General features: G+C 40.5%; 9 protein-coding genes across 9 annotated transcripts; 7 read left to right on the top strand and 2 right to left on the bottom strand. All coding sequences in view use genetic code 12, as the record gives it.

Moving 5' to 3' along the window:
- Positions 1-48: 48 nt before the first annotated feature.
- STR2 (Cystathionine gamma-synthase) lies at positions 49-1,803 on the top strand (the record flags this gene model as incomplete). Its single annotated transcript, XM_006684287.2, has 1 exon — positions 49-1,803. The coding sequence occupies one exon, from the start codon at positions 49-51 to the stop codon at positions 1,801-1,803; it is 1,755 nt and encodes a 584-aa protein (XP_006684350.1).
- Positions 1,804-1,845: 42 nt separating this feature from the next.
- On the bottom strand, positions 1,846-4,970 carry PSN45_003430 (uncharacterized protein; the record flags this gene model as incomplete). Its single annotated transcript, XM_006684289.2, has 2 exons — positions 1,846-2,244; positions 2,562-4,970. The coding sequence occupies 2 exons, from the start codon at positions 4,968-4,970 to the stop codon at positions 1,846-1,848; spliced, it is 2,808 nt and encodes a 935-aa protein (XP_006684352.2).
- A 134-nt stretch (positions 4,971-5,104) lies between these two features.
- PSN45_003429 (uncharacterized protein) lies at positions 5,105-5,800 on the top strand (the record flags this gene model as incomplete). The annotated part of the gene is made up of 1 exon (XM_006684686.1): positions 5,105-5,800. The coding sequence occupies one exon, from the start codon at positions 5,105-5,107 to the stop codon at positions 5,798-5,800; it is 696 nt and encodes a 231-aa protein (XP_006684749.1).
- A 1,264-nt stretch (positions 5,801-7,064) lies between these two features.
- Positions 7,065-8,513, top strand: ECM14 (Putative metallocarboxypeptidase ecm14; the record flags this gene model as incomplete). Its single annotated transcript, XM_006684687.2, has 1 exon — positions 7,065-8,513. The coding sequence occupies one exon, from the start codon at positions 7,065-7,067 to the stop codon at positions 8,511-8,513; it is 1,449 nt and encodes a 482-aa protein (XP_006684750.1).
- A 385-nt stretch (positions 8,514-8,898) lies between these two features.
- DTD1 (D-tyrosyl-tRNA(Tyr) deacylase) lies at positions 8,899-9,448 on the top strand (the record flags this gene model as incomplete). The annotated part of the gene is made up of 2 exons (XM_006684290.2): positions 8,899-8,963; positions 9,019-9,448. The coding sequence occupies 2 exons, from the start codon at positions 8,899-8,901 to the stop codon at positions 9,446-9,448; spliced, it is 495 nt and encodes a 164-aa protein (XP_006684353.1).
- A 750-nt stretch (positions 9,449-10,198) lies between these two features.
- On the top strand, positions 10,199-11,239 carry PSN45_003426 (uncharacterized protein; the record flags this gene model as incomplete). Its single annotated transcript, XM_066158085.1, has 1 exon — positions 10,199-11,239. One exon carries the CDS (start codon positions 10,199-10,201, stop codon positions 11,237-11,239), a length of 1,041 nt encoding a protein of 346 aa, XP_066014182.1.
- Positions 11,240-11,249: 10 nt separating this feature from the next.
- On the top strand, positions 11,250-11,894 carry PSN45_003425 (uncharacterized protein; the record flags this gene model as incomplete). Its single annotated transcript, XM_066158084.1, has 1 exon — positions 11,250-11,894. The coding sequence occupies one exon, from the start codon at positions 11,250-11,252 to the stop codon at positions 11,892-11,894; it is 645 nt and encodes a 214-aa protein (XP_066014181.1).
- A 127-nt stretch (positions 11,895-12,021) lies between these two features.
- PSN45_003424 (uncharacterized protein) lies at positions 12,022-12,384 on the top strand (the record flags this gene model as incomplete). The annotated part of the gene is made up of 1 exon (XM_006684293.1): positions 12,022-12,384. One exon carries the CDS (start codon positions 12,022-12,024, stop codon positions 12,382-12,384), a length of 363 nt encoding a protein of 120 aa, XP_006684356.1.
- A 777-nt stretch (positions 12,385-13,161) lies between these two features.
- On the bottom strand, positions 13,162-14,866 carry PSN45_003423 (uncharacterized protein; the record flags this gene model as incomplete). Its single annotated transcript, XM_006684692.2, has 2 exons — positions 13,162-13,730; positions 13,954-14,866. The coding sequence occupies 2 exons, from the start codon at positions 14,864-14,866 to the stop codon at positions 13,162-13,164; spliced, it is 1,482 nt and encodes a 493-aa protein (XP_006684755.2).
- Between the last annotated feature and the right edge of the window lie 32 nt (positions 14,867-14,898).

Here is a 14,898-nt window from a genome sequence, read left to right as displayed (position 1 = left end):
CGCGAAAGATTGTGAGTAATTTTCAAATATCCACCTTGATACTCCACTATGATCAGAGAAAGCCCATCACAAGTGGTCGGGGAAGCAGTTCCGAATATTGACCATGCAGTTTCCGTATCCTTACCCACTTGGGAAGCGACTGTTGGGTATGAAGAAGGAGAAGACTGGGTTGTAAGTAAGATGAGCTCGGGTTATCCCAGGTTTTTCTTTCATCCAATCATCCAAACTCTTTCACAAAGAGTAGAGGAAAAATTTGGAAGATCCAAAGAAAAATGTATGATATACCCTTCTTATGATATTGCAAAGAGATGCAGAGCCTTCATTCAAGAGAAAGCACCTCAAAAGACTCCTGTAAGATTATTACAGTTAAGTACTCCAGAACCCAAATCGGAGGCAGAAAAATCGAGCGTGATTGCAACAACGATTGGTGTTGTGTTTTTCCCAACCTCGGTAGCATCGTTGGCAAAAAACTACTGGCAGCATGCTGGTGAAGGGATAAGCTCCAGATTGGCAGAGTATTTACTAAAAACATTATTTGATGAATCTAGCAGTGGTCAGCACTCGATCAAGTTCAATCCAGTCGATTTAGGAGCGAGTAAATCCGAGTTACAGGCCAAAAAGATTCAAGCTTTATCACCAAGTCTAAGCGTCAGAAAGCCTCGGAAAGATGAAAATATGCAAGAGTCAGATATTCATATTGAACAAAAGTACGGGAGAGTTTTGGATTTGAAGTTTGGTGATGCTGCTAAAACGGCTCTTCGAAAAAGAATTACTGGTGGGTTAGCAGAGCATGTGCAACAACTGACAGATACTCCACTTAACTATGAAGATGTCTACTTGTTCTCCACTGGTATGGCAGCAATTTTCAATGCCCACAGAGCCTTGTTGAACTCGCAAGAGCCTAGGATGTCGGTATGTTTTGGCTTCCCTTATGTGGATACCTTGAACATTTTGAAAAAATTTGGGCCTGGAGTTCATTTCCTCGGAATGGGTGATGATAAAGCTTTGGAAGAGCTCGAGGAGAATTTGGAGAACGGGAGTTATAATATTATGGGATTGTTCTGTGAATGCCCATCGAATCCGTTATTAAAGACTCCAAACTTGAAAAAGATAAGACAATTAGCAGACAAGTTCAAGTTCGCTATTGTGGTTGACGATACAGTGGCTAATATCATTAACGTGAATGTGATGCCTTTTGCAGATATAGTTGTGACGTCGTTGACCAAGATATTTTCTGGTGATTCGAATGTCATGGGTGGATCGTTGTTCTTAAACCCAAACTCACCAATGTATAGTTCATTGAAGCAGTTTTTTGATAAAGACTATGAAGATACTTTTTGGGTGCAAGATGCTTTGGTGATGGAAAGGAACTCTCGTGATTATGCTGTTAGATCAAAGAAAGTCAATGAGACTTCGTTAGCCATTGTTGATTTCTTGCAAAAGAGCCCATTGATATCCAAAGTGTACCACCCTTCTGTGTCCGAGTCCAAGAAGTATTATGATGAGATCAAAACTCCCAATGGAGGGTATGGAGGTCTTATTTCATTTTTATTCCACGATGCCAATGACGCCGTGAGTTTCTTCAACTCGATGGATTTCCACAAGGGACCATCTTTGGGAACAAACTTTACGTTGGCATGTCCTTACACCATTTTAGCACATTATCAAGAATTGGATGAAGTCGAGAAGTGGGACGTCGATAGAAACTTGATTAGAATCAGTGTTGGTATTGAGGATAAAGATGACATTGTTGAGGTGATTAAATTCAGTTTAGATGAAACCACAAAGACTCATAAATTATAGATTAGTACTTATTCTTTAAATCATTTATATACAAAACCATAGTTATGGGTGCTTTTTGTAGCCCGGGAATTTGACATGATGGCATGGAGCTGGAGGGTCTCCAGTGATTGGTTCATGAATTACTGTCCCCACATACCAGTATTTATCACTATTTTCAAAGAATTTCTGCCAATTGGCAATGTCTTTCAATGCCACTTCTAGATCGAGGCCTCTCAAATCATAAGTGAACTCATCGGGTTTATTAAAGCATCCAGTTGAAAATGCTCTGGCACCGTCTTTCCCACTGAAAAATCCATATGGACCTTTGGGACCGTACACCAGGCTTGATCTTGTCACATCATATACCTTACCATTAATGCCAATGTATATGGGGAGTCGACTATTACTCCCATCATACTGAGAAAGCTGTTCTAAGGTTAAATTAACGTAATTTCCTGTTAGCTTCCAGTTTACGTAGTGTGGATCAATCCATCTGCCTTCATAACCCCAGGTCGTGGATGAGGTGAAAGCATATGAAAGAATGCAATTCACTAGAAGAAGCCCAGCTATTATTCTTGCTATGTCCAGTAACCCGAAACTTTCCTCTTCATCCACTTTTCTATGGCCCTTGGACATTGCAATGCAAAAATAAAACCACCTCTGAACGCGACAAAAACTTGGTTGTAAAAACTTAATATTTATTATAATTAACTCATAGAAAATACATCGCTTGACATGGACTTGATGTCAAGATTGAAATTATTGGATATTGGATCTACAATATCCCCCCAAAATTCGTCTCCGAAATTGTATAGACTTTTGTCCAACTCTTCAAACCCTACTAATCCGGTAGCTGCCCCATCCGCTTGAGTACCCACAGCACTCGCACGATGGTTGGCAGAAATCCCATTACCATTGCTATTTGGATAGGGGTAAATGTTGGCAGGTCCTGCCGAAGAAGTATCTGGACCTTGTTGATTGGGAGATGCTGAATTTGGGGTTTTACCATCCTCGCTGTGGGAGTAGGAGCTTAAACTGCCTTTCGAGCTCAATTTGAGTTTCTTAGTCATTTCGTTGACTCCTCGAAGATCTTTCTTCAATGAAGCCGCGTAGGATAAGACCTCCAATGGAAGCTCTTCATGAGGATGATTGAGAGGCAAAGTTTTACCAGCATTCATAAGATATTGTTCGAGATCAGGATTATGGCCCTCAAGTCGGTCATTTGATCTGAGAAGATTCGTGATCTGTACCGAATACACCAGAATGAAGAGTTGTAAGGTCATAGACAATTTCCTCAAGGTGAAGTTTGCAGGGAATGCTTTTGAAGCTTCCATAAGCATTAGGTTCAAGCTTTGAATCTTTGAAATAGCATCCTCAGGCACAACCGACTTCTCAATTTGCAAAGGCACAGAAAGCACCAAATAACGTAATCTTAATAGTATGCCAGCAGTGAATAATATTCTTGACGTGAGCATTATGGGAATGGAAGCGATATGTTCGATCTCCAATTTCGAAAACTCTGTAAGACAGTTTATACAGGCAGTGGTTGATTTGGTGATCGACGTAACAGCCCGTTCTTTGAAAAAGAGGTGTCCATCCTCTTCGTTTACTCCAGCAACTTGGGATAGTAAAGGTTCATGTAAGTATGCTTCTACCGCATAGAAGAAAGAAAGAGTCCCATGCTGTCCGGGGTCAATTTTCTTTTTCATTTCATTCAACTGTTCTCCAAAATCACTCATCATGTATAAAGTGGCAGTTGTATCGTCCACGGCCGATTCAGAATTATGAACAAGGGTGTTAATCCGCTCAAGAATTCTACAGAGTCTTGCACATGTAGACAAATTCCTGACTTTGACAAGTGGGTGAGCTTCTAAGATCTGGCAGCATCTTTCCACATGTGCGGTCCACCTAACATAAATGGAACGACGTAAAATCAAACAAGTTGAGACCGCAGACGTGTATATCACGGCAATAAGCTTACAACGTTGGAGGCTCACTTCTGGTGCAATATCTGCCTCTCTGTCTAAAAGTCCTAAATCATGTAATAATGAGATAGCCAAGCTATTGAGGAGATGGAACCTTTTCTGTCTCACCAACTCAGGAGAATTAAACCAGAAACTCAACAATACCAACCCCTGTAAAATCTCGTCACTTTTAGAACCAGCAATCAAGAGATTGGTGACAAGTTCTCTAGTGACTTCTATATCTAGTCTTTGACAGTGGATTGGGTCGGCATTGGTTAAAATGACACTTGCAACAACCATAATTGAGTTAAACAAGAATGGACTGTTTTCAGCTAACTGTGCTGCAGATGATACTCCATCGAAGCCAAAGTATGGGAACCTATCGTGGACTTGTTCTCGGTAAAGTCTAAGTCGCTCCTCGGCTTCTTGTTCTGAAATTAAGCCTTTACTAAGAACATCAATATTGGCGTTGGGATCGGTAATCATAAGTCTTCTATGGGAAGCCCAATCCTTCAACTCAACACTTTGCTGAAGGAGACTTTGGCTATCACAGGCCAACACCTGAAGTTCTTTCTTTAAGTCGGCCTCACTTACATATTGTCGCTCGTCAGTTATCAACCTAGAACGAGATTTGTAATACTCCACTTCGGTCTTAAGTTGCATAATCTGGCGATGTAATTCAGCCATTGCAATGGCATTCGGCGCTTCTGACAGGGGTGTTATAGGTGTTTGAATGGCAACAGCAGCAACAAGACTTTTCATGTGGGCGGTTTGGTTCGACAACGGAGTTTCTGCATGACTACCGCCCGAAGAACGGGATAAGTTGCCATCATCCTGCGACATCTGACTGGTGTTCAACTTGGTATCTACACTGGTAGTACTTGTAAGTTTCTGTTGTTCTAAGAGCCGCATCTCCTCGATTTCAGCCTTTTTCCGCCGTTTTCTGGGTTGATTCAAATTTATTTCACATTTCTTCTTGGTATGAAGGCATCGAACACAAGAGCTTGCAGGGCTGTTTGGATCGCTTGGTACACATTTGACTTTGAGGGCGTGACAGTTTTTACATGCCACCGATCTTCGAGTGTGCTTTTTGTTGTTTAAGTGGTTAGCCGTGTCTGACAGGTCCGCACTAGGAGAAGGACTGCTATCAAAGCTATGAGCTTGAATATGAGACGATCTAACCCCGTTGGGACCTTCAGGATGGACCGTGGAGTAGTTGCTCATGATCTATGGGGGAGCTATCAACGATTCAAATGGGGTTGTCCCGAATATTAAATGTGATAGGTAAACTGAAATCGGTTAAAACGGCAATAAAAAAACATCGATTGCGAAACTCGTCGCAAGAAATTATCCCAAACATGTCCAGTGATACCAGGAACATAAATAGAAGAACAGTGGGTAACCGGGTGATTTTGGCAATTGATGTCATATCTACAGCTATAGGATTATACGGGTTATACGAGATCCTGTTAATCGAGTTACCAGCCCCTCTTCGTGGTGCTGGCAAGTGGCAGTTCCTAACTAATCTTTCTCTATTATTTTCAATCTTGACCTTTTCTGTGGGAATTATCAGCCATTTGACCCGGTCTGAAGCCATATTCCAGTTGAAGAACTTTTTACATGTCATTCTGTTTGTAGCTGAAGCTGTTGTTACTTCGGTATACTGGCCTTTGCGGTTATTTTTCCTTCACTACTTAGTAAACGATGGGAACATCAGAATCAAATTGACGGTTGATTTAGCAATTCATTTTATGCCATTTGTGTCTTTGGCCATTGACTTCTTCTTTTTCATGCCCAACTTCACTATTAAGACCAGATCCGCTTTCTTGCTTTTTATTTCGTTGACTTCGGCGTACTGGTTTTGGTTGAATAGTATCATTGATCTAGAGAGGGGCGGGATCTTCCCATATGCGTTTTTAAATATTGGTAACAATCTTACTAGACTAATAATTTTCTGGGTCATTGGGTTTTCTGCCTTTTTACAATTCCTTCTCATGAGGTTTCTATATAATAGCTTTGTTGGTGTTAGTGCCATCAAACAGAAAATCCAATAAGTACCAAATAAAACCTACAAGAATATCTAAGGTATGAATCATTTCGAATACATGTATCTATAATCTCTTCACCGTGTACTCATGGGCACAAGCTAAAGTGATAAACCCTAGGAGCCATGAAAGTCTTCCTGAGAATGGCAATTGACTAAGAAATGGGTATGGAAACACTGGCTCCAGGGCATATATCAATTCAATATACGCCCAGTAGGTGCACAAATAGACAATGACTCCCGAGTATATATACTTCAGCTTCAACATGGGTGGACATCGAATATAACTGAAAGTTAAAAGAAGGTATGGAAATAGGTGGATTTCAAAGTCAAGCACTAGACTTACATCAAATTTACCAGTGTTCAACAAGTGCAGAAACCCAAAGAAAAGCGTCCAGTACGTAACTGTTACCACAAACTCTACACTGTAGCAGATTCTCTGAAAATACCATAATCCTTTGATTCCTAGGAAGTTGTTAAAAACCTGCAAGCCATAGTAAACCGTAGATAGGAGTATTGATAAATTGGTCAAGAATTGGAATTGACCTCCCACAGCCAATTCTTCCGGCAACGAAAGATTGCATGTGTCTATAAGACCTTTTAGACACGCCACAAAAGAAAAAACGTCAAAAGCCAAACCAAGCACCATAGCTGGTAAATTGTTCAAAGGTTGTAGAGGAAAACTGCGAATTCCCCAGGTTTTCGTAGGGGTATTAACGTGATTTTAGAGCCGATAATTCATTTCATTTTTGGCTTCAGAATACAGAGAGGTGCGAATGAGGATGGATTTACAAGCGAATCTGGCTACTTCGAATTCCTAGGAGCCACAAATTGCCGTACTATTCAGTTCAATGTTAGATAAGAAGACCGTATGATATACTGGGGTGCAAAATAACTCGTCATCTCTGTCCAGTGTTCGTGTTCCTTAAATACCAGCTGTTTACTCAATAAACCAAATAACAGTGATGAGACCAAAGTCGATGTCTCTAAATTAACAGTTAAGTAGTTGCCTATTTAGTTAACCTGGGTGCTATTGTTTCGGTACAAACACTACCAATAAGATAAGGAGTAATTCGTCTTCAACGAATCTGTTTTCATCAACTTCCTGTATTATAATCCGGTACCATATCCCTGGTAGTATTGTAACTTTTATATAATTCTGCTATGGACAAGTTCTTTGTTCCTTACAAATTTCCAAGTTCTTATTGACTATAGCTACTATCGCACTCACTGCATTTTTAAATAGTCCATCTTAAACTTTCGCTTAACTTGTTATGGGTGAACTACACAAATTGTTGGCGTTAGCCATAGCCTTGGTTATGGTTAGCCAGTGTAATGGGTTCTTGCAGCAGAACCCGTTTTCCCTTTTATGGCCTTCAGAACCGGCTGTGTCTGAGCCATCCCTTCACTTTTCCACCCTTGACCCAGATAAGCATCCTATCAACCTTTACCAGTACACTAATACAACGGTGATCAGAATTAAATATGACACTCAGGATCAGCTTGTACAATATTTGAAGGCCATACCCAAAGATTACGGTATCTGGTCAAAGTCTGCTTCTGCTAAAACCATTGACCTACAGCTTCTGACAGTGGACTATCTCAAGCTTTTAGCCAAGTTTGATGATATGGACTATCAGATTCTTGTGGAGGATTTGGCCCAAACAGTGTTTGAGACCTTTCCAGAGAACCATCAAGAGACGATCAATACCGAAGAAAACTCCGAATTCAAGTATAAGGCAACTGAAGAAGTTATCAGAGAAACCAAAGCCAATGTGTTTTCAGAATTATTCTTCAAGGATTACAGACCCTTGGAAACCATCGAAGCATGGTTAGATATTATTCAGCAGTCATTTCCAGGGGTGGTAAAGGTGGAAGAAATAGGGAAAACATTTGAGGGAAGACCCTATAATATTGTTCACGTTTCTGACCATTCTGTGGATGACCATAGTGAGAAGAAAACAATAGTAATAAATGGGGGTATCCACGCCAGAGAATGGATCTCTGTGTCATCGGTATGTTACCAAATATACTCGATGCTTAATGTATACATGACACAACCAGAAATCTTACAAGAGTTGGACTTTATATTTGTTCCATTGTCAAATCCGGATGGATACGAATACACTTGGAGCACAGACCGATTGTGGAGAAAAAACAGGCAAACGACCATTCTCCCCAGATGTTATGGAATTGACATTGACCACTCCTACGATTTCCATTGGACTAAGTCAAGTGATTGGCCCTGTGGAGAAGAATACAGCGGTGAACATCCTTACGAAGCAGTGGAAGCACAAATTTGGGAAGACTACTTGAACAAAACGAATGCCCACCATGAGATTTATGGGTACATTGACTTGCATTCTTACTCAGAAGAGATTTTGTTTCCATTTGCTTATTCATGTTCTAGTGAGCCCAGAGATGAAGAGAATTTGATTGAGTTGGCATACGGTATTTCCAAAGCCATTAGATTGCAAAGCGGTAAATTCTATAATGTTTTGCCTGCTTGTCAAGATAAAGACAGTGACTTGTTGCCTGATTTAGGTTCCGGAACCTCATTGGATTTCATGTATCACAATAAAGCCTTTTGGGCGTACCAGTTGAAGTTGAGGGACACTGGAAACCATGGATTTTTATTACCACCTAAGTTTATTGAACCTGTGGGTGCCGAGATTTTTGCTGGAATCCAGTATTTCATTAAGTTTATTACAGAAGATGATTAGATATTTGATAAAAGTAGTTTGAGTGTATTATTTTTGAAATGAACAGATCTTAATTCTAAGCGGTGGCTAAAGTAGACCACATATCCTACTTCGGAGGATTCCTATTTATTGTACGTTTCTCGGTCTACCAACTATATAGATACAAGTGTCTATTCGTATAGAGTAACTATTCTTGTTTTAGAATAGCAGCTTGTATAAATAGTTCAGGCGATCCCCAAACCGGGGTATGAACGCACCCGATTGATATAACCATTTTGTTCCGGCATCATTGTAGATGAAGGGGAGAAAATATATGGCACATTTGCAAAAAGAGGGTTCTTCTAGTGCAGCAATAAATAAGTAGTTGCAATTTTGGATGGACTGGAGATCGCGATAATTTTCAGCCATGAGAATAGTGATTCAGAGAGTGAAAAATGCATCGGTGATCGTAGCCAACGAAACAGTGTCATCGTAAGTATTCAGAAATTATTCTGATCCTCCCTCTTTCTACTAACTCAAGTTTTAGAATTGGCAAAGGGTTGATGATTTTGGTGGGGATTTCCACCAAAGATACAATTGAAGATGTGAGCAAGATGAGCAGAAAGATTGTGAATTTGAGACTATTCGAAGACCTCGAGGAAAGGACCAGCTCCAACACGGAGAAGTACTCTGGGAAACCATGGGCCAAGAGTGTTATGGACGAAAAATCCTATTCCATATTATCAGTATCGCAATTCACCTTATACGGAACCATTAAGAAAGGAACCAAACCTGACTTTCATGCTGCCCAAAAGGGAGAACTTGCCAAAGAGTTATACGATACATTTTTGCAACGATTGAGAGGTTATTTGGGAGACGAGAGGGTCAAGGATGGGAAGTTCGGCGAAATGATGGAGGTGAACATTGTTAATGATGGGCCGGTCACCATAGTATGGGATACCCAGAACAATATTTAGTATATGTATTTAGATAATTAATAGACTTGCGATCACCACAAGGACAGTAAATATGATCCATGAAGTGCCCAAGTCCAAGTTGAACCTGTCATCCGGGTCAAATTTAAACTGGTCGAAAAGTGGAGGCTGTTGGGATACAGCTGCAAGTGAGGAACTTCTTGAAAAGTTCCGTAGGTCAAAAAAGTCATGAACTGAATACCTGAAGGAAAGTATGATGAATACCAACCCCACAAATACTGCGTATCGAAGGGTAGGAGGAATATATAATTGGGGTGTTTTCATAACACTTGTGACAAGTCAAATAGTCTTTGAGGACTGAGGCTTTCCCACCGGTTGAGAAGCACTATAAGGATCCAAAATACCACCAAGAATTGGGCTATGAGACTACAGCCACAAATAAATATACTAAGAAATAAACGAAAAAATCCGTATGTTATATCAATACCCACACAAAGTAGCGTGAAGCAATTTTTGACTATCGGATTGATTACTAGTTTATCCAGAACCTCAAAGAAATTTGTGATGAATGGAGGATTGTATTGTTCGGGGCTGATAACGACAAATATGGGAAACCGTTGCAATACCTTATCAAGTAAGTCTGTTCTAATATCGGCTAGTGATCCTCTAATGGAAAGAAACAATACGGAGCACAACTGATGTATATCTGCCATTCATTGAGTGAGTCAAAAACCGTGAGTCCAAATATGCGAACCCGCATTCTTATCTTTGAACCCCAAACCGTGTCACAACATGAAGAGATTGAAACGAGAAGTAAATGTTACGACTCTCCCAGACCAAGTGATTGAGCTTATACAGTTCCACGCTGGTAGAAAATCTGTTGTGAGTCTTTCAAGTGTGAATAAATCCTATAGAACCAGTTTGGAGAAGTTTGTGTTTGACTGTCTAAAAACGACGTGGTACAACCTCCAAAATAATGAATTCCAGATGTTTTTGGAGCAAAGAAAGTCATTTATCACGTCTATGAGGTTCATTGACACCTACAGTTACGGAGAGTGGCAAATAGACGTGTTTGAAGGAGTTCTCAATAAACTCCCACAACTACAAACGTTTGTGGTAAACTCGTTCAATTCGTCAAACTGGTTGAAATACCGTGCCAGCACTACCATTAGAAGAATGGAGATGCACTATGACTATACTCATAATGAAACACACGAACTCTACGAGAATCCCAATCCGAAGAATATCAACAGGTTATCTAGATCCTCCCAGTTACCCAAAATTTTTAGCTTGCATCATTTATGTGGGTTTCCACGCCTTTCCGATTTGACCCTCACTGACTATCACTTCAATTGGGATGAGAAAATGGACTCTTTGAATGTACAATTTCTTCATCTCAAGAACTGTACTTGGGAATATCCATTTACACCTGCCAAATTCAATGAAAATAACTCGCTAATTACATTTGGTCTCACCTATACGCATGATCATGCATTTCTTCTTCTGGAACGGTTCGATAAGTTTGTTAATGAACCATTTCAAATTGGCTGCAAAATCAACAAATTAGCAGTGGTAATTCAATGCTGCGAAAGGCCCCATTATTTGTCATTCAATAAAGTGAAAATGTTCTTGAATAGGAACATTTTCCCAGACTTGGAAGAGCTAGATCTCAGTGGTTGGGCGGCAGACTTTAAGACTCTCCATAGGTATCTTGTGGCAATTGGTGACGTTCCTGTGAAATCCTTAAAGGTTAGTTTGGGCGAGCTCGAACATAAGCTGCGCATAAGATTTAATGAGTGGCCTCACCTAAAAATCGAATCTCGCATCAGTTGAACTGTTTACTATGTTGTTATTTAATTGGTTGACGTCATTCGTTTGTTGCATACTATTGGTCCATGCCAACACAGAGACACACGTTCTAAGGGTACCGAACTATTTCGATGTGAGATCTGACAGTTATAATGAAGCTTCCCCATTGTCCCAATATGGATCTTCTTCAGTTCTTTACGATTACCCAATAATGAACAGGTATCCAGACAACAACGCCAAAATTGGCTCCATTGTCATGGAAGATCCACTCAAAGATGGTGATTCTCAGTTTTTGCTTGTTCGGTTGAATAATTACAATGACACTACGTTGGAACCTAATAACCTTCTTTTCATCAAATTGTGCTGGCCAGCCACCATTCCTGTTGACTTCGAATTGTCTCACAAATTTTTGTACGGAAATGAAGATGGAATGAAGAGGAACAAGGTCGAAGTCGACTCTCCCCTGCACGCATTATACCTTGTTATTAAATGCACTGCTAAGTTCAAAACTTATAGTGAAAAATACAGCACCATTGACAGCGTGAAGTTCAAGCTTGTGATTCAGAAATTGCCAAACCCTTGGGTGCCAATTCCTTTGGAAGTATACGACATAATAATGTATTTGGTTGATGTTGGGATTCTATTGTGGTGCTTGATCCCCAAACTTCCTGGGTTTTAGAGAAGACTCTAAAATACATTGCCTACTAGTTGGTGGGGCGTGCGTGCGGCCAATAGCCCAGGCCCCTTTCGCGCCTTGGGGGCCTGCATTATTTCTAGTCACTACTTCAACCTTGAACCACGAAAAGATGTCCTTGAATGAAGATGACCCATTAGGTCCTCCAAAGAACACGCAGAACTTGGACTTGAATAAGTTAACCCCAGATGAATTGAAAATATACAGAATGTATGGCAAATTGCCCACTCGGCAGCAAATCTTGACATCCAAAATTAAAGAGAAGAAATACTTTGACAGCGGTGACTATGCCATGCAAAAGCAATTGGGCGGCAGCAAGTCCTCTGTACCTTCTTCAATGCCCATGAGCCATCCCAATGCCGAGAAAGTCAAGGAGATGTATAATCGGAACTCCATTAGCAATGCCAGTGTATTGCCATATGGGAAACTGAATTTGTTGCACGAGCGGACGGCTGAGGATGAAGAAACCAAGTAGCGAACGAGGTGTTGGTTGTACAGCTGTTGTACAAATTGAGACGAAACCTTCACACTCCAGAAATAAATACAACTGGAAGGATGTGAGTCAAGTAATGATCCTTAATCAATGTAACCAGATGGTAACCAGATGAGCGAGTTTGATCGGTCCTCGTGTAGTTACCCTATTGCTAGGGATTTCGATATGTATTGTTGAAATAGGTTTTATAAATGATATACGAAGTTATCTGACGAGCGCACTAATTTTCAGCTGATGATAATAACTGGTGATGAGTTCAACAAATGCTTATCTGAATTTAAAGAAGTGATAGTGTCAAGCTTGCAATCGGACAAGCGGTTGATGATATTAAGCTCGTCAATTGAGCTGATTTTCAACAAGTGTCTCCTAAAGTTGGTATTGGAATTGGATGGTTTATTAATTATTACAGTCTTCTCCTATGACGAGTTTTATACTGTTCCGTTGCTATGCTTCCAGGTGTTTAGAAGACAAGGAGAGTTTGATGAGTTGGTTCAACTACATGATATACGGGATCTAGGTCTTGTACGTGACGTTCCTTTAACTATAGATAATCATACACTTCTTGCAGGAACCTACTTCAAGATTCACCCGTGTGAAACACTTGAAACCACAGACACGTTCGTGCAGGGTACTCCGTCAAACGTTCTTGGATACTTGATAACTTGGAATATGATTTACGGAACAGGGGTTTTTAAACACTTATATGTGAAATATAGATTATCTATGGAATAAAGTACATTATGATGCAAAAATAGGATTCTAGCTGGAAGCTCTGGCAGATGAATTCTTTTCATCAGTGAAAACACGACATGGATACTGATCGGTATACATCCCATTTTCTTGCTCTTGGGTAATCTTCCAGGTGAACTTATTTAAAGAAGGAGCCACGATTGGTTCACCAACATCCCCCAACACTTCACCCTTGACGATGCTTGAATCTACACTCGACAAAGTAACAGATAAACTCACTGGAGCCCCTGGATCGTTGAAGACCTGTAATTCCTGGTTTCCTTTGTTACCAATAGCGATTCTTGGCTTTTCAACTGAACCCAACTTCAACAAACCAGACACTTTAGTTTGATCAAACCCGTAGATTTGAGGATAGTTTCTTCTATAGTCTCTATGGTGATATGCGTTTCCTTTGATATCACCTGCAGGGATGGTGATTGGGTCCACATAGTTTCTGGCTTCTGTAATTCTGTCACCTGGGGGTTGTGCACGGAACATTGATACGATTGGATTACCACTTGATCTGTTAGGTACTAATACCAATAGTTGTCTGAGCTTTTCCCAGATCCCTTTCGAACCGGACGTATACTTTTTCCAAACTGGAACTGGTCCTCCAGACATGATATGTGTATGTAGCGAAAACTTTTGGTTTACTTTTGCTTCGATTCTAATTGGCGAGACTGCGAGTGCGAAGCAGCAGGTTTTTGGTAGGCACGCACGACCATCAAATTGTGTTTAATTTATATGGTTCATATATACTGTATTAAAATAGAGCTCTGCCGATTTTCCCAAAGATAATCATCCCACAGAAGAAAAAGCTACTGGTCCATAACCAGATAGCAATGAAGTCCGATGATTCGAAAGATGTGTAAATGTTAATTAAGTCGCTGTTCATGGAATAAACAAACAAACATCCCCAGACAGTGACCACCAAACCGGCCAACAATCCTGCCACAGTTCCGTCGAGTAACAACCACAAGCAAGGACTTAATAAAGACCAAACAACGGATACTTGTAAGGATGAGGACCATTCAAGGTTCCTAATGGCATAACTTATACCCAAAAAGGTAATTAACAGTCTTAAAATATCGTTGAAAAGAGTGGCAGGTTCATATCTCTTCTTGGGATCTGGGTTTGAAGAAAAGAGTCGACGGTTATGTTTTGGAGGAATAACAAAATCCAAAAATGGGTGTACTAATCCCATGATCATACCTTGAAACACCAAAACCGTAGCATAGTTTTGCGAAGGAGTGAAGTTTTTGGACAAAACTTTCAACGGTTCAACTGCATGGAATGATTTGGTGAGGAAGAGCTCAGTTAAGAACAAGGGCTGGAACGTTTGAGCACCAAGCTTTATATGATTGTTGCGAATGTGTCTGGTTATTTCATTGTAAGTGTATGCGCATACCGACAACACTGCTGCCTTAAGGATAAACTTAATTGCCACCACGGGCTTTGAGCCTTTGCTCAAGTGATCGGGTACGTAAACCTCTTCAACACGTGTGGATTGAACGTAGAGCTGATTGCTTGAGTCATCCTCATCATCGTCCAAGTTGAGGGCAGTTGCTGCATTCTCATTGTATATGCTGTAAAGGGAAGGTTTAGTTAAGTTGATGACAGAATCGGTCTTTTCGATGGGACTTGACGCTCTAGTTGAAAGGCGAGAGTCAGGCACATCCTTCAAAGTACCGTTCGACAAGATCGACTTTTTCAATTGTATGGGATTACTGGACATTCGAGGAAACAACTGAATGTGATAATGTCTGC

This window comes from Yamadazyma tenuis, chromosome 4 (genome assembly GCF_029203305.1).
Source record: "Yamadazyma tenuis chromosome 4, complete sequence".
NCBI lineage: Eukaryota > Fungi > Ascomycota > Pichiomycetes > Serinales > Debaryomycetaceae > Yamadazyma > Yamadazyma tenuis.
Note: the sequence above shows the minus strand (reverse complement) of the source record. Positions and strands in the feature narration are given on the sequence as shown.